The 18,846-nt window shown below is 36.8% G+C and overlaps 2 protein-coding genes across 2 annotated transcripts in view; one reads left to right on the top strand and one right to left on the bottom strand.

Annotated features, from left to right (window-relative positions):
* Positions 1–18,846, top strand: part of LOC149051961 (uncharacterized) — a 193,801-nt gene that overhangs the window by 79,980 nt on the left and 94,975 nt on the right. The gene's annotated exons all lie outside the window — the stretch shown is intronic.
* LOC149051965 (uncharacterized) overlaps positions 11,240–18,846 on the bottom strand; it is a gene marked incomplete at its 5' end in the record, with an annotated part of 48,483 nt that continues 40,876 nt past the window's right edge. Inside the window, 18 exons of the mRNA XM_089200163.1 lie at positions 11,240–11,622; positions 11,736–11,777; positions 12,044–12,164; positions 12,327–12,415; positions 13,120–13,186; positions 13,343–13,424; positions 13,540–13,689; positions 13,794–13,900; positions 14,356–14,459; positions 14,549–14,666; positions 14,944–14,993; positions 15,060–15,150; positions 15,393–15,480; positions 15,628–15,735; positions 16,243–16,435; positions 16,720–16,779; positions 16,876–16,928; positions 17,848–17,925. Coding sequence (XP_089056289.1) covers positions 11,458–11,622; positions 11,736–11,777; positions 12,044–12,164; positions 12,327–12,415; positions 13,120–13,186; positions 13,343–13,424; positions 13,540–13,689; positions 13,794–13,900; positions 14,356–14,459; positions 14,549–14,666; positions 14,944–14,993; positions 15,060–15,150; positions 15,393–15,480; positions 15,628–15,735; positions 16,243–16,435; positions 16,720–16,779; positions 16,876–16,928; positions 17,848–17,925 — 1,766 coding nt within the window. The remainder of the gene's footprint in view (positions 11,623–11,735; positions 11,778–12,043; positions 12,165–12,326; positions 12,416–13,119; positions 13,187–13,342; positions 13,425–13,539; positions 13,690–13,793; positions 13,901–14,355; positions 14,460–14,548; positions 14,667–14,943; positions 14,994–15,059; positions 15,151–15,392; positions 15,481–15,627; positions 15,736–16,242; positions 16,436–16,719; positions 16,780–16,875; positions 16,929–17,847; positions 17,926–18,846) is intronic.

Below are 18,846 nucleotides of genomic sequence, written 5' to 3'. Positions count from 1 at the left end.
ATCGCTGGTAGAGTATCCACTCATATGAAGAAATTTTGAAGCACTGTAATCCCTTGCATTCGGATCGGACACTAAGTCGTACTGAGGGGCTGATTTTAGGCAGACAATTTATGAAACACCTGAAATAAGGAAAGAATGTCGATTACTAAATGAGAATGTAGATCAATGTAGCGTAACTACGGCCTTGCTTGTTGAGAACAACGGTGGTCATAATAACTGCAACAGAGAAAGAAAGGCAAAATACAGCAGCAATTCGGGCATACAATACAAGACATCACAAACAAACAACAACAACAACAGCAACAACTTCAACTGAAGCAGAAGCAACAATAAGAAAATAGGAAAATAAATAGGGATATCAGTAGCAACAAAAAGAACAAGCAACAGCCACAATGATAGCATCGACAACACGCCAGCTTTCTTACCTTTGATATATTTTAGGGGGATCTCCATTCGAGAAATGGATGACTTGATAAGCGCTAGCATTGCGATAGTCTTTGGTCACAACCAGTCTAGCTATGTAGATATCACTGTGAGAAATAGCCTCTGTATTCAAGTAAACTCGCACGCCAGATGATCTTCTATTATATTGAAAAGCTGACTCGTTTACCGCAATAAAGAAGTCTCTCTTCCTTCCCTGCACAGAGGAGTAATTCCTAGTAATCTCACCATAATGCCATGTAAAGTTCATTCCCGATTGGTCACCATGTGCAGCCTCAGGGTCATATGAGAGTGAGCCATCCAATGTGATGTTTTCTTTGAGTCCTCGAATCACCTCAGCTCCGCCAGAAATGACTGCAACAAGGTCCTGCGTCTTACCTAAAAGGCGTTGTAACAAAAAGCAAAAGTTTGTTACTTTTTAAACTTAGCTTACTGTTAACCAGAATGGTTCTGCTTTGTCATCAGTGTGACTCGACAAAGATGAAGTAGCCATTGCAAGACACATTCAGATTGCTTTTCCAAATTTCCAACGCAACTTTTTTCTTTAGATTGGCATATAATAGCAAACAGAACATAGTTCCTAAGATTTCTGTCATGGAATCATTGTAAAATTACCTCAAGAAATACCCCTTACTCAAAATACTAAAGAGTTTCTCTTGTATACCCGTTTATGTTCGGTTATGAAACTAGCCACAATAGCGTTTTTCAGAAACACGAATTAGACTACTGGATACTGTCTTTCCCACACTTTTAAGACAAAGCCCTCGCTACAGAAAGGGGTGGCGTGCAAGCTGAAAAGATGCCAAGTGAAATCGGAAAAAGCCTAACTTTCGGAAAATAAGCAACCTTCAGTTGTTGATGATGATAATGAAGTCGGTGTTGGTAAAACTGTCATTGTTGTCGATACTGTCCATGTTGGTGATCCTGTGTAGGTTGGTGATGCTGTGTATGTTGGTGATGCTGTGTATATTGGTGATGCTGTCCATGTCGGTGATGCTGTCCATGTTGGTGATGCTGTGTAGGTTGGTGATGCTGTCCATGTTGGTGATGCTGTGTAGGTTGGTGATGCTGTCCATGTTGGTGGTGATACTGTTAATGATTCTTCTGATGACGAAAGGATGAAAAAAAAAGAAATATTAACATTTATCTAATTACTTTGAAAAGCCTTCTCTCTTCTTTGAAACAATACCATACACGTCTTTAATATGAATATGAGACAATTTAAATAAAGGTTAATAGCGACTAATTAGTATTATACAGGAATGGCACACATATTATTCGAAGTAAAAGAAATAAAAATACAAGGTCAACAAGGCTTAGTTAATTCCATGACTAACTTTCACCAAAGAAGGTTGAGAGCCAAAGAAAGAGGGCTAACTACGAACTCTCAGCTCGTAAGAACATACAGGTAGATAGGCAACCGCTAAAAGGAAAGCGCTCGGCGAACAGTGTGAAAAAAACAGTGAATAGCCGAATGAAGGAATGAATTTTCGACCTTAAAGAGCTTATTTATACACTTGCAAATAAAAGCGATGGAAAATATGTCAGTATGTTCTCTGACTCTTAAAAAGCTAGCTGTAACAATACCGGAAGCAGAAAAAAAAAAAGCCTAGGACGCAAAGAGCGTCGACGCACTTTAAAATTTAGCCTTTTAGCTAAAGATGGGGAGACAAAAGAAAAATTCCGAAAAAAATTCTCAAACTGTCAACTCTCTGAAAGTCAATCAGCGTGGTATCAAAACGTCTTAAACTCATCCCAACACCCGTGACAAACGAATGTAAAATTAGGCAACAACTCTTGCGAGATTATGAACAATTTGCGAGACGCGTACGCCTCTACATCTTTCACGGTCAAAACAAAGAAACGCACCCATTTGGTGTTAAATCAAACTAGATGCCATCGGTTCAGCCCTCTATTGTCCTTGAGAGCTATTTAGAAAGTGTCAAAGCACAACTTGAAGAGGTTACTGTAACTAAGCCAAAACATAATTTTTCACGCAATGAGGTCACAGCTCTACAAGAGTTGAAAAACAACTCTGCTTTAAACCTCAAAAAAGCAGACAAAGGTGCAACAACAGTCATCACAAGTAAGACAAAAAGATAGAAGAGGTCAAAATTGCAACGCGACAGCAGAGTAGTAGAATTCACTACAAACCTCTCAGAGCACCATTAGTAAAAAGCACGCGGAAAAGGTTTAATGAGATCATTAACCAAATCGGGGCAAAAACATTGATGACATGACTAAGAAATGGCTTCTCAAACTCCCAATCCGCTCAGAATACCAATATTCTATACGCTCACGAAAATACACAAACTTATACCGGTCTATAGACCTATGATCTCAGGTTGTGACGGCCTTACTGAGAGAACAATAGCCTTTTAGGAGACACTACTCCAGCTTATCGCACAACTATGAAATATCAGAGAACTGAATCACTTTCCTCGATACAACAGTGTTTAAAGGGGAACGATTCGCAAAACATTCCATCTTGGACATTAAAAGCGATTGATGTGTGCTATGCCAGAGGATACTATTGGAATACATCACAAATACCCCGACCATCCCCACTGTTAACACCACTGTGAGAGGAAAAGATTAAGAAGTAATGGCTTTTGTCAATTCATTCATTTTGTAGCTTTACTTTTCTAAGAACGTGTTATTTTTTTGTACTTTGTTTGGGCGTAGAGTGGTATTTTGCTCGCAGCAATCAGACTACCGCATTAGGGTATGTATTTCGCAGCGATCAGATTGCCGTTTTCTTTGCATGTATTTCACACCAATCAGACTGCCGCATTAGGGCAGGTATCCCGCACCAATCACATCATAACATTTGGATATCTTGCCCCAATCACAGCGTTTTGGTATTGTTTTCTTTTAAATGATGTTATGGAATCAGAGGGCCGTGCGCAAAGAATTACATTAACCTGAAATTTTGAGATCATTTGATAAATGAAATGGTTCGTGGCCTTCGCAAGAGCCTTGTCAATGTAGGTTGAGATTTATCGGGATATGAAAGGTTCGCATTTAACTTGTTGTATCATTTTTAAGTTTAAAAGCATTTTATCCGCTCCTTTTCATAAAACGGCCACTGAAAAAGCTTACTTCCGTCGCCTACTATGAAAACAACGTTCCAAGTCCAATCAAAATATACCCAATCATTGCACTGGATGAACATTTGGTAATTGCTTGGATTGTATTCCACCAATAAAATTCCATTTGGCCTCATTAGATTCACTCCATGTTTACACTTCACGTGTCATTTCATTTTAAACACCCTGCATTTTATCAGATATTCGAACCGCATTATCCAACACTATTGAAAAAAATTCACATGGGACCAATGGCTGCTAAAAGTGAATTTTCCACTCAAGAACAATTTGTTTCAGAAGACGATAATTGGCATGGTTCTCAACCGACAAGAGTCACAAGCTCTTCACAAAAAGATATCCCACTTCACATCATCATGTGTTATCATCTAACAAGGTAATTGGACTGAGACTTCTTTGAAACTGGTATTCACCATCAGTTTCATTACCGTTGTTATTCGTAAAAGTGATATTAAATGAACCATCTGTAACTTTCCTCTGTTCACAAGGTTGAAGATAGACATGTATATCGTGAAAACGTACATTGAAATTGTTTCAAACATATTTTAATATGGTAAGTGTAACCTTGATTCTGACTGTCTGAGGGTTTTTATAACTTCTCTCGTGAGTATGACAAACGTGGGCAAATAATATTTTTATTGCCCTTAAGCGCTTCTAGTGCCTTTGAGTTTACTCAAAATAACAATACAAAAAAGGAAAAAAACAACAACATATCAACTCACCCTTAGGGATCTCACAAATATAAGCGTGCTGTTTTTTCCTACGTTCATTATTATGAGTTCCAAACACGCCCCGCTCGCCATTACAGAACCTCTTGTACATGAAAGCTGCGCCGTGTTCAGCACTTGGCTCCCCTTGTCCCCACTTGGAAATAGTCAGCGGTCTTCCACTCACCCAGGTCCAATTCCTGGCCCTTTTTTTAAACCAATTATCCATTTATTTTCATAGTTCGTAGTGTTTCGCCTTTGAATTTCGTCATTAATTAACCTCCATTCTTCTTGGGTTTCAAAGGAAACTAGGTCCCCTCCTAGACTTGAGCAAGTGTGTCTACTCCAGTACCAGGACTCTCCATCCACCGAAATTATGTACCAAGAGTTTTTAAAAGTTATATTTAGGCATTCTACATGATGATGAAGATGAAAACAAAAATACTAATTATCTTAATGATGAAAAACAAAGTGATAATTATAATAGCATTGATAACATTAAAAGATTATAAGCACAATCACAATAAAGGAAAAAATGAATGAGACAGAAAATGGGACTCATTCCCCAATTAATTCTTTTTTTCTTTTTTTACATCATATGTATTTGTTTGATCAGTGTCAATCAACACTATACATCTCTCTTCACTACGGCGTCCACCACCCTGGCCTGCTTTTGTGGATTAGTTAACTTCACATCAGCTAAGATTATGATTGTAAGGTTATTTGTGAATTCATGTAATTTTGGTAATCGAGTTTTTGAATAGTACTTAGTTCCTCGTTGAGCTTACACCTCCCCGACTCCGTCCCATATTCTTCCTCCTCTATCTAATCAGACTTAAAAAACGTAAAATGAAATGTGAATGTAGGCTCCCATAAATGTGCAACTGGAGATACGCATTTAACCGTATACAGTTGTTACGGGCAAAGAGCAAAACTTTAAAGTGCACGCGACAATCTCAAAAGATTATTTGGGTAACGATAATCAATAGGGACATAAAAATTTAAAGATAAATTAATTAGGATTAGCTCATGCAGTTTAGAATTTAAAGTCAGTCTTGCAATTAAATTAGGTTGTTTAAACCCGTGATGCCTCCTCCTTAAAGTAACATTTCCTAGATGTCCCTGAATTCCTGAGGTCAAGTCTAACCTTGACCTAAAGGCTACCAGCAATACCTCTCAGGTTATCGCTTACACTTCCGACACGCTTTTTTCCGATAACCTTTCTCAAAAGAACTGCATTTGTCATTTTTTTTTTCTCAGAGGGCACGGTAACGAATCCTGGAATCTTATTGGTACTTAATGCGGTCCGGGTTTTCCTATCTCTGCCTACGGGCACGGTATCGCTTGAGCGAGCCGCCGATTACATCTCCTGCTTTGTTACCATTTTTTATAAATTTATTTCGTTTTACCGGCTGCACAGTATATTTAAGCGAATCGTTTTGGAGCAAATCAAGCCGATTGATAATTTATTAATTCTTTCTTTCTCTCTCTTAGATCACTTTGGTTGCCTGTAAGAAATAATTGGTTTTGAGAGGAATATTGGTAGCAAATATGTCAAATATGGGTTAACGCGCGGACTAAAAGCCGCTTGAAATTAATCTAAACCTTACTAGAAGTAACTCAGAAAGTTAAAACGTGAGGTATTTCTTTGCAATTGAATTCATTAATGGTAATTTCATTCATTATGTATCTGAATTCTCTCAAATAATTTTTTCCTTGGAGAACAGTGAGCGAGGTCTTCTAACTTCAAATACGCTTTCGGTAAGTCTTTGCAGGTCCGTTCAAATTGGACATTAGTACTATAAATTTCGCAACAGTAAACAAAGGAATTCAACGAGAAGAAGCTGCTTTAAAATTCCCCTTTTGATGAAAGACCAGTTCCACGAGAAAACTCCCACAACTTCAAAACATAGATTTCAATCTACTTAAAATTACTTTCCAGTTCAGTTTATTTGCCAAACCAACGCCTTTATTGTTGTTCATTTGTTTTAAAGGGGACAAGCGCTTTTTTCTTACACGCTCTCTAATTGATAGGGGTCAAATTGTGACAGATAATTGTTAAAAATTGTTTCAAAGTTTGTTTGAAGGCCTCTTAAATTACCGTTTTCATTACCCAAATAAAAATATTCGGTGAGGCCTCTTTTTAATTTACATTACCTCAATCTGTTTCAACCACCATTTACTAGCTCAAAATTTGTTCAAGGAAGGTCTTGCCGCACTTACAGCCCTAACTCATTAGGGCTCTTAAGGAAAAAATTTCGTTAATTTCAAGGAAAAAAGAAATTGTTATTCACCAACCTAGGTCGGTCCGTATTAGGAAAAACTGTGCAATTTATCTGAACTACCGGTGCTCAAGACCTTCCAGCCGGTGAATAACATATTTATCACTGACTTGTATAAGAAACACAAACTCGGACACACAAAAATAAAAGTACTTCGATGTGTTATGTTCAAAACAACAAGGATACACGAAAAATTTCATGGGCAGTGTGTTCAACTACTTATGCGCGTCTAAAAGTTCATTCATCGCTCACACGTACAAGTTAGGTGAGCTGAGTATATTCTGTGAACAATGTTTTTTACTTTTAAGAAGCAAGAGCAATTTTCATGACACACGTGCAAGACTGCTAATGTTTCAGCACATTATATACTTTATGGTTGGAATATGATCTTACCTCCGGGCATCTCGCAAATGTAGGCATCTCCTTTATCGTTCCGAGGGATACCATTAAAGAGGCCTCTGTTCATGGATATTTCCGTCCTTTCGTCGTTCACATTTGGCTCAGAATCTCGCCATTTCGAAATATTCAGCTGTTCTCCACTCTTCCATGTCCAAACCCCGTCTTTCTTCTCCAAACCAATGAGCCACGCATTAGTAGTCGAAGTATTCCAAGTACCACGCTTCTGAATCTCATGATTGATAAATTGCCATTCTTCCTCAGTCTCGATGGAGACTAAATAACCTCCCAAGATGGAGCAGACTTCATTGTAAGGAAACCTGAAAATTTTGCTTTTCGAAAATATGTAAGAGGAGTTTTTGAAACAGGTTGGTTGGCACTCTATAAGAAGAAAATAAATGAATAAATAAATAAACGAAAAAATGTATACTGATGATAACAACAGTGAAAGCGATAATGATAAAGACGAGAAAGTATTTTTATATTGTTGATTTTAATAACAGACGATGGGCATCAAAACCCTCTACATCCCTGAAGCAGAGATCAGGGTAATAGCAATGTTATTCTTTGACTTTTTGTTTTGCTTTTCAACTCAAGTTTTGAATCGCAATCCAATGTAATTTTAAAAGGAAAGTCTATAACTCATTAATATGATAATTGGTCAGGTATTATCTTTTTTTCCCGTCTATTTAAAGGAACTTGAATATTAAATCGGAATGAAGCTGCCTCACCTGTCCCTGGCAATTTCATCAACAAACGAAGGATGACTGTAGAAGAGAAAATGGACAAATAAATTGATTGTTATCTCAAGAGTAACATTTGAAACAATGAAAAAGTTTATTAGATCTCGAGTAAGACGAGTACTAATGCATTTTATTTGCTACATGCCCTTTAACATCCATTCATGAATTTTATTACCTTCCTAGGGAGCTGACGGAGAAATTATTAAGAAAATGCAGCATCTCCGCAATTCACCAACTAGCTGAACAAAACTTGTCACATGTGGAAACATTTTTAAGGATACGATAGACCCTCAGGAAAAATTTTTTTTAACGGACTATTCGGAGCGCAACCGAAGTATAAATGAATGAAAAGGATGTAAACTTATCATGTGTTATCCAGAGAAAACAATTTTTCGTTTGAGCTCGCATTTTAAGTGAATGAATCGGGTATCAAATCTGACCGCTCAAATAAAACTTCTGCAAAATTTGAATCTTGAGTGGTTGGTCTCCAAAATTTTGTGGGGATTTTTCCATATATCCTTGGGAGTTACAAAACTATGGCTCAGCAGGAAACGGAACCTGCGGAACCTCCAGAGCCCGTATATTTTTTTTTTAAAAGAAGAGGAATGTGTTGAGTGTGAAGTTTGCTTTCGGGCATAAAGAAGAATAATTTAGAAGAAAAATATGTTTTAATTAACCATGACGTCCACTTTGGCATGCAGTTAGCAGTCATCTACTCTGAGTGTTAATAACAGAACAACAATTTGAGAGCTCTAAAAATTTGGGTACTGCGATATCTGAATAACGCCTCATCCGAACGCTCTAAGGAAACCTACGTTGCATCAGATGGAATCTAAAAGGCTTCAGTAATCCAGTTTATAAGAGATTCACTTCTGATTAAGAACTGAAAGTTTAATACGGACTTCTTTAAAGCTGTTTTGTTTTGGTTAAATTAACATTGCCAAATATCCGCCACCTGACATTTCTTCTCTGTTTGGTTTGGTAAATTGGTGAACACAGGACGTTCCAAAATGGATGTAAATGTGTCACAAATGGAAAGTCAAGATATAATTAAAGTGGTACTAACTTAGCGTACAACTTATACGAATGTGTCATTACGGGTGATTATTTTTCATTTATTTTGCATTGTATGGAAAGAGAAAATATTGAGAAACTAATAATAACGATAATGATGATAATCAGCTTTAATAATTAGACAGCAACTAGAGAGGACATGTTAAGAGTCTGGCATGTTTCATTATTAGAGTTCCGTAAGTTTAAACATCGGAATAAATATTTTACAAATGGAGAGTCAATTTCGATTGGTTTCATAGCTACTGCAGAACAAACAGGAATAACTAGGGTCGTACTCACCCAGCATACAACATATTACCGGCTTTTTGAACATTTTGCCAGATTCACTTATATTTGATTCACACCGCTTCAGTGTTGCGGATTTGCGGCATCCTCGTAAAAAGCCTTTCGTGCGAGTTAGATTTTAATGCAAATAATGATCTCTGAACACATGTTCATGGCGTTAGTCTCCATTTTTTTCTCTCATAGACGGACCAATGGAAAAAAAGCAGCTTGCACCTGATGTAGAGCATTGTTTTTCTAATAAAATTGGAAAACTTCACGGTATTAAAATACTTTTTGTAGTTTAAGTGTTGTAGAAGAAGCAACTAAAAAATATTTGATGGTAAGAACGGTAATTTATTTATGAGCTCTGTTAAATGAAAGTTGTCCTAAACAAAATCCTGTTTTATCAACGAGCAGCTTAAGCTAGTATGTCATCTGTTCGTTATGCATAAATGGAAATTATTGTTATTTATTCATCTCGCCTATGACATGCTAATTAATTCGTATGCCTTTAAAACAACGGTGGCTAACGGCCAAAGTTTAGTGTTCAGCCTAAAAAACAACTCTCCCCTAGAAAAGCGTCATGCAGACTATCAATTTTGTGTCCAAATGTTTGAATTCCAACAATTTAGAACGAGCGGCGAGTCAAAAGCTCTTAGTGCGAGACGTTCTTGGGTCATAGCGATGTGTTCTGTGGGCGAGACATTCTACTCTCCCAGTATCTCTCCACGCTCATGGAATAATTGATTATTTATTCTGGAATATTCGCTCGTCTTAGCTGGGATATATTAGGTCAATCGAAGCTTGAAGCGTTTTTACCTATCGCATTTGAGCAGTGTAGAGAGAAAAGTGCTTGTATATTTCAGAATAATTCTTATTTTAACTTCTTCCGTCTTAATCGCACGCTTCGTCATCCATGTTTATTTATAAATGGGTATGACGTAAACTAGACTATTATAAACTGTTAGGCACATCTTCATAATCGACTCCTTCTCTCGCTTGTTGAAATTCCTCTGCAATGCTAACTTTCACTGTAGTGATATTTGAAAACAAGGCCCATCGAAATATTCTGCATTTTTATCGCTAAGCTTTTCCCTTTAAATTGCATACTCTGAGTAAAAGTTCTTTAATCGTTGTTTTAATGATGTGCCGAATAGTTTATAATCTCTTGGTTTATGCCATTTCCGCTAACGTTGCCCCAATTTAATTCCAAATTAATCCATGCATTTTCGATTTAAAACGATACTCCTTATTTTAGGGATGCGAAAAAAAATGGGTAAGTGTAACTGATCCAAAAAAAGATCCAGTCATAATGGGTTTTTTTTCTGTTCTTTCTAAATAAGTTGTTTACTTATTCAAACATTTACGTATTGATCTATTATTCATTAAGCAACAACTTTGAATGTCAGCGATAGCTAGACTATTAGTTTTATTTGTTACGGTACAATTTAACAGACAAAAACAGCATCATTTATCAACAGACCTGATTAATTTATTCAACAAGTTGTAATCTTCTTGCCAAGGAGCGATTCTTAAAGAAGTAGAATAATTATCCTTAAAAAAACTGATTGAAGCCCACCACAAACTACTTCTTTGCTCACCACTGATACAATCTCGAAGTTGTCTTCAAAGTAACTCAAGATTAACAATCTTCCACGGTTGCTCTCTCTCGGTATAGCTTTCTGAAAAGTCCGTCCCTCCCGTCAACAAATACTACTGTTGCACGACTGTGTTCTAATGCAATAAGTATTCTCGAAAATTCCGGATGCTTACAACACAACTATACTGGTAATATAAATTGAAATAAGTAATAATTATCCTTAAATAAACTGATTGAAGCCCACCACAAATTATTTTTTTAGCTCACCACTGACACAATCTCATGGTTGTCTCTAAAGTTCCTCGAAATTAACGATCTTCCACAGTAGCTATCTCTCGGTACAGCTTTCGGAAAAGTCAATCCCTCCCGACAACAACAAGTACTATTGCTGCGCTGAGTACTTATGTACAAATTATTCCACAAAATTCCGCAAGCTTATAACACAACTATATTGGTGGTGTTACATCATAACTACGTAACCTAGTAAAATTCTCCAGAAGTTCCTTAGTATGAATGTGGGCATCAATAGGCATTCTCGATTTCTGTTGTCTTATTCGAAGGACAGTCATAAAGATACTAAGCCATTAGAAATTTAAATCTATAGACTGGTTTATTTCGATGAATATTGCCTTCAAATATACGATCGCCTAGAAAATAAACTTATATTCATGAAGAAGATAGGTTACAATCACAACTAGTTGAGTGCTTAAACAATAATGAAGAGAATAAGTTTTTTTTGCCTGCAGATCATGACTCAGACCGATCGCAACCGACTAAGAGCTGCTAACTAAGTGATTATTCTAAGTAATTGACTGTTATTTACGGCTGGCGGGATCCAGTTATTTAAGTTAAGTGCGACTTCCATTTAAATTCAGCTGAAGACTGCAATTCAACTGCCCATACATTCCCAACCTCATTTGGATTGACGTGTGACCTCTTCCTTATGGAGTTGTTCTTTATGGAAGATGGAAAAACGATGTTCATCTTTCTTTCAAATCGCTCTCTGATCTGCAGATAGACGAGCAACAAGGAATATGGTTCTTAGCACTCGGATATTTATTGAAACACCAACACTTGATGAGATGCAGTTGGTGTAGAATCGGTCTAATGTTTTTTCTTACCTGAGTGTTTCGCAAACCGTGTAAAGTGAAAATCAGGAAACCCTGCAGCATAAACATGATTTCAAGACCATTACCTTTCACAGTATACAAATAAATTAGTCAAATATTTATCAGGATTTCCAAGAAGGAGAGAAAATTGCATATCTCATAAATGGAGAAGCATCTGTCTTCTCCTGCATAGTTGACAGCTTTTTTTTCTCAGAATTCTAATAAATATAACTAACCATTGTAATGGTGTGTCACTTGGTTAGAAAGTAAAATAATAACAGAGATTGAATGACTTTAGAGAGTTACCATCGAACACTGACCTGAGTAGAGTTAAGCATGGTGAAGATGTAGGCGAAAGCTTTATGTACAGGTGAAAGTAGACCAAATAGCCACGTGACACCCAGCAGGGGAATTATCACCACGCATGCTTTGATGCCAATTCTATAAGTTGAAAAAAAAATTCCTTTAGTTTCCTTTGACAGTTAATTTTAATCGTTAGATATTGTGATGCCTTACTCATTAAGGAATGGGAAAGTTAGGCGAATATGCCTCAAAAGCAATCTCTTCAACTAGTTTGTTTTAGTTTTATGTTGGGAATCTTACCGTATTTGCTGAAAATGGTTGTTTTCCGCTGTTGGCTGCATCAAATTGGTCATCTCCTTTATGACTCGTACGAGTATCAAGATGTTAAGCTAAAAAGTACGATAGAGATAAATTAGGTACTTAGATATGGTAGTTGAATCACCAAAGTAAGAGAGAATCCTTCTCGCAAAAGACGTTACCAGTTCGGTAACAAGGGTCGGGTATAGCGTCTTCTACAGGGAATAGAACTTCCAACCGGGGGACCTAGATTATGAGCTTTGATCCTCTACAAAGGAGCTAAAGAAATCGCGAACAAAAGTGTCCACACTGAATGAATTACTCTGGGTGAAGCCTCGCGTTAAATTATATAAATTCAATATCTCCGTCTCTTTCTACTCATTTCCCCTTTTGCAATATTGCTTTATGAGTTATTTTTGCGCTAGAATCATATCTTGATATATCAATGTGAAACAGTGACAAACATTAACAAGGAAGTGGGATAAGTTTTTCCTCTCCATACTATGTAGTAAAAGTTGGAGAATATATGAGGCTATCTTATGCCCGTGAACGCATTGTCTCAACAGGTTTTCCTCGTTATTGAAGGCCATCACTAGGTTAAAATTGACCAGCATGCCCGAAAACAGCACTACGTACAAAGTTTATTGTGGGTAAATAGGAAAAAGAAAGTGGTAAATATTGTGCGGGGACGCATGGCAAATACTTAATTCCTATTTTTAAGAGAAGAGAAAAAATCTTTGGCGGTAATTAAAGCAGGTATATCAGTCACAATCAACAACACTAATCATAAACTCACAATTTCAATGAAAGCCACAAAGGCGACAAATATCCAGATCAGGTTGTTAGTCGAGGAAAGCCAGCAACTAAACTCAAAGAAGTAAAAGACAATAAAGAAACACAAATTCTCAGCTAATGAAATAATGCCGATTCTAAACTGTATACAAACATATAAAAGAAAAATGCAATGAAACGAATTAAAAGGAGAAAAGCAAAAAGAAACCGCTGAGTATTTTCCTTACTATTTATCACTCGTATAGCTTTGTAACCCTTCTTTTCCAGCAGCGATGCCAAGTGAAATGGCCACCATGATCATTGGAAGACCTATCCATAAAGAAAGGAAGGGAATCGAAACACTTCGCTGGATAACAACACCAGATTTGGCGATCTGAAAGCATGGTTACAGTTACCAGAGGATGTTGTAAAATTATGAACTTACCCCATGAGATGACGTGATACATGTACATCTTGGTGTTAATGTTGTAAACTTTCACAACGAAGAAGTAGAGATAAATTCCTTCGACCAGCATCCAACAGAAAGCGGCCATGAATAAATATTGCATCAGAGCTGATATTGCACACAGGCAGCCTGTGAAAAGAAAGAGTTTTCGTATAACTCTTAACGTGCTCCTTTCGACAAGATATCTACGGTGCAAAGAGTAAATTCATTCTATGAATAGAAAGAGAAGCCACTGACTTTGTTTTCTGTGGCGTTTATCCCGGCTAGGAAGATGATCTGTCCAACTCCAAGGGACATAGAAACACTCAGTCGAATTTGAGAGAGAGGTTGACGAACATCTCTGATGAAATAATAGTAAAAAAAAAAAAAGAATCAATGAGACAGAAGCAACAACAACAATAACAACACATTGAAGACAGCAAGAACAGCAAAACACAGCAAAATTGAATTAAAAGACAGAACAATATGGCAAAAATATTATCTAAGTCTTGACAGCAAAAGAAAAGAAAAAGCCAGTAAATATTCAGTAATATTATTATTAAATATACTTGTATTCAGAAAGGACAAAAAGGAAAATATTACGGAAAAATGTCTAAACCTAAACAATTCATAGACTGTGAAACCACGAGTTGTCCGAGCGTTCTTGATGGGGCATGAATTGTAGCTTGAATTTGTGAATTATCCGACATGCATGATCTTGTTTGCATGGTGATTTGCATTGGGATCTCTTTTATCATCAACCTTGTTGAGGGGAGTTAAGAATCTACCTCATTATTATTCCGGTACATTACTTACGTGAAGCAAGAATAAAGTATGAATGTGAAAAGTATCCCGACGATGGAAAGGCTCAGTCCCACGTGGGTGATAATTTCCAGAATTGTTTCGTCCTCCTCAGTGAGCTGTGTAAAAAAAAAAAGTAAAGGACAAAATTGAGTTAGTTCATTGAGTCCATAAAATAATTGAATAAGGAAAAAAATAACTTTATTACCTTTGTGCTACTGTCGTAGTCTATTAAAACGGCAAAATGCGTCAAATGATTGCAGCTGCAAACTGTTTCTTCTGAGTTGCTTTTTGATGTAACTACATGGCATCCTTCCTCTGAAAAGCTGTCAGACATGGAAAAAAAGTAAAGTTAACAAAAGGGCACATAATTATTCAATGTTTGGGGAAGACGTGATGTTTTATAATTTTTCTTCCATTGTAGTCCTAGTTGCGAGAACATTTCAATCAGACTTCCTCTCTCTAAAAACGACAACATGTTGGCTTCCAGGAAAGTGTTTATCTGCACAAAAACATCTGAGAAAGTTCATTCATTCTCCTCCCAACTTAGTTTGATTTAGGAATGAATAGATACTATACAATAATATATGGTGGTATTTTTACCTTTCGCTGAGGCCACTCCAAAACATACAGCGCTTCTCTACTGTCAAGACCTGAAAATGGATTCTATCCTGTCAGAATAGATCAAAACAACGCATAGCAGCTAATTTTCATGTTACCTTTAGGTTTTTGAACTTTAGGATGACATTTTCTCGCAATTTCTTTGGCTTGGGGTCCACAGTTACGGCCATAATCCTGGAGTTGATATACCTATGAAGAAATTGTATTTGAAAATGATCAGAACCAAGGAAGCAACATTATATACTTTTGGTAGATTAAAGCGAATTTCCTATGAAGGTGGAATCGTCAGAGACAAGCAGGGAGTACTCGAACCTTAGTTAGGGCTTTTGGAAAGTTTCTAGGCTCAGGTTAGTTGAACTTAGATCTTATGTGTTTCCGTGTTATGTGTTTTTGGGGGTAAACGACATGGAATAATATGAAAATAACGTCACCTTTGGTTGTCCGTTTCACTCCTGATGGCTTGATCTGTCAGAAGTAGGTTATGCAGATCCTTGTACAAAAAGGCAACTACCAAGGATCCTTAAAGCCCCCCGAAGAATCAACAAAAAAAGTCATCAAGTAATAACAAGAAAAGCCATAAATTTTTTTTTTCAATACAGAAATTTCGATTGGAGAAATCAAGGTAATAATGAAAGTTGTAAAGTTACCACAATAGTTAATACAAACCATTTTCCTCAAAATTTGAAGAAGCAATATCGATTCTCGCTTGCCATTGTTCTTTTTCAAAGTGGAAGCCACTTGCATTCTGGTGATAGGCTTTTTGAATGACCAAAACTGTCGGAAAAAATGAGAAAGGAAAGTACTTATGGTGAAATTTACCATAGCATATCTACGCGAACATGCGTTTTGCGGTATACACAAATATTCCATAATCTTATTGAATGAACGGGTATTGTTTGTATCTTATTTGCCCTTCAACAACTATTCGACGATTTCAACCATTTTACAAGGTTTTTTCAATGTAAAACTGATAAATAACCGAGTAGTACTGGAGGGACTAAATTGTGAAAGCTCAATTCGTTCCTCGAACCGTTTCGTTGGAGAACTATAGAGTTCATTGGGGAACTTTTACGAGTAGGGTTAAAAATCTTGCATTTATATGCATCGCAAACGACAGGCCAATTTTGAGCTCAGTGTATAGTATGAAGTAAGTGGAAAGTATTGGTAGGATTTGACAATTTCAGTTAGCAAAGTGTTACTCACCAATCTATTATTTAAGAAAAGTTTCAATAAACAGAGTGAGAAGAACGGTTTCACAATTTGAAGGATTCCGATTCTCACTCATTTTTGAGAGAACGATCCTTTCTGAAGATCTCATTCCACTCAGGTGTCGCTTTCCATAATTAAGAGCAAATTTCTCCACGGCCTGTGCCACTTTAAAGATGGATTTTTGTAGTGTTTTAACGTCTTCCCTACCGTCTTTTGTGATGTTCTTGATTTTTATGGCAAAATCTTCAAACACAGTTACAGCTTCCTACATTTGCATAAAATATTTCCAGGTCATTAAGTAGCCAGTCTTATATATACAATTCATATTAAGAATGCGGAAAAAGTCCAGCAGGAGGCTCCAAATGGTGTCCAGGGTATTCATTGGCTAAAGAACTCTTTTAGGAGCCTGGATTATTTTTAAGCCTCGCCATTTTCACCTTATATGGTTTAATTAATGGTGGTTTATCCTTAAAGGTCAGATATTTACTTTTCATCGTTTAAAAACATATATCAAAATTAAAAAGCCTTCATGTTATGATAATTACATACTTGTATGGAAGACTTTCTGGTAATATTTAATCCGCAAAATTTTGAAACATACTTCTTTGCCTGCAACAAAAAATAATGTCTCTCACATTTGTAAATGGGGAAGATCCCCAAAAGCGACATGCATAAAAACGGTAAATGACTATTTGGAAAACATACCAGCTGCTGAACGGGCGATGGCAACGGCGATAGGGAGGTTGCAAGGGATGAATCTTTAAAGAAAAATACTAATCAAGACCACATCATACAAAAACATGGCCTCAGTATTACAATGTAAGGGCAAAAATGCGGACGGAAGGTGGAGTAACAAAATGGCCGCCATGAACGATGAAAACTCTTAAATGCACTCGATTTTTTTATTGGTTCTGCAGAACACTCTTATTGTTTCCTTTGCATTAATTTCGCGGTCTTTCGCACACCGGCTTGTTTAATCGATGATCAGATAGGCCTGTAAGATGTTTTCGAAAATACTGGTAAATTGAATAGTAGTACAATAATATATCCCTGAATTATTGGTTTAACATTTAATACTAGTTCACATTTTGCCCAGTTTTTGTCATTTCAACTTGCCCATACGGAGTTTGGAGAATGACACGCAAATCGCAAAATATCCGCGCGTATTTATTGTTAAACCACTGAATATGACGTATTCATTTCTTATTTTATCTTGAATTGTCTCTGATGAATTTATGGCTCCTTTTGGGATTTTTGGTTTAACCTTAACCGTCATGCTGGAAAAAGGTTTAATTCAGCGCTTTTATTTGAATAATTTGACGGATTTGTTAATTAAGGCATTACGTACGAGAGAAAATGATCGGGAGGCTCCTTGTCCAGGCCTTGAAATGTATGTCTTCCGAGATATCCTCATGAAAGCCAGCATCTATCTGATCTTCCGATGTAATAACTAATAAAAATTTCTTCGCGTGAATTAAAGTTTACAGTTTTAAAAGGGCGCTTCATGTTTTCGCACAAGCAAAAAGAAACGCATAACGCTAAGCGAAACTTGAATCGCGTGGGAGCTATGACAACCGCAGTGAAAAGTGAGTAAAAAATTGACTCTAGCCTTCTATTTTTCGTGTAACAACGGTTTTTTACTATCACAAATGCATTAAAGTGACCAACTCCTCTTACCAAACTGTTGCGTGCAAGGTAGTCCAGCGTGGACTTGGTCAGAGTCCTGCGAAGGGTTTTTTCCAGGAGCCGGATTTGCTGAAAAAATATGACAAATACAATACAGAAGAATTAATTTTTCCAAAAGGTAATCAAATTGTTCTGTTTTGAGGAGCACTATTATTCAAGTTAAGCACTGCTTTGTGCCTGCACCGGAAATAATCATTTTAAATGAATTTTTTATCATAATAAAATAATCTTTGCGTGCGGAATGGTATGTTGCTCGCACGATCACCGCAGAAGGGTATGTATTTTGTAGCAATGAGATTGCCGCTTTTTCGGTATGTATGTCACACCAACCAGATTGCCGCATTAGGATATGTATCTCGCACCAATTACATCGTAGCAATTTGATATCTTACACCAATCACAGCGTTTGGGAATTGTTTTTTCGTAAAGGATGTTATGGAATCTGGAGGCCGTGCGCAAAAAATGACATTAACCAGAAATTTTGGATTTATTGAATAAGTGCAGACTTCTATATCGGGATGTGAAAGGTTTACATTTAACTTGTTGTATCACTCTTAATTTCAAAGGCGTTTTAGCCGCTCCTTTTCTCACAACGCACACGTTACACAACTTACTTCCGTCACGCACTATGAAGACAACGCACAACCATTCCCAATAATTGAACTACCCTTACATCAATTAAATTCCAACTCAAGAAAATATATCTACGCCCTCTGGTGACATATGAGAACTGAGGTGGCCCTTGCTATAGAGCAGTCGTTGCTAAGTCGATCGAAATGTCCGCCATATTTGAATTAGATGGAGCATGGTCATTTTATTATGTTCACTGCACATTTTGCATTGTATTGAAATTAGCTCCTACAACTTTAAAGTTCAAACGATCGGATGTTTAAATAGAATACAATAAACAAAAAATTGATTTCCCTATTGGAAGAACAACTAAGTCTGCAAGTCTTTGGTATTGATTTTATAAAGTGATAATTGGCATAT

Source organism: Pocillopora damicornis, chromosome 1 (genome assembly GCF_964200805.1).
Source record: "Pocillopora damicornis chromosome 1, jaPocDami1.2, whole genome shotgun sequence".
Lineage (NCBI taxonomy): Eukaryota > Metazoa > Cnidaria > Anthozoa > Scleractinia > Pocilloporidae > Pocillopora > Pocillopora damicornis.
This window is presented reverse-complemented; position numbering and strand designations above follow the sequence as displayed.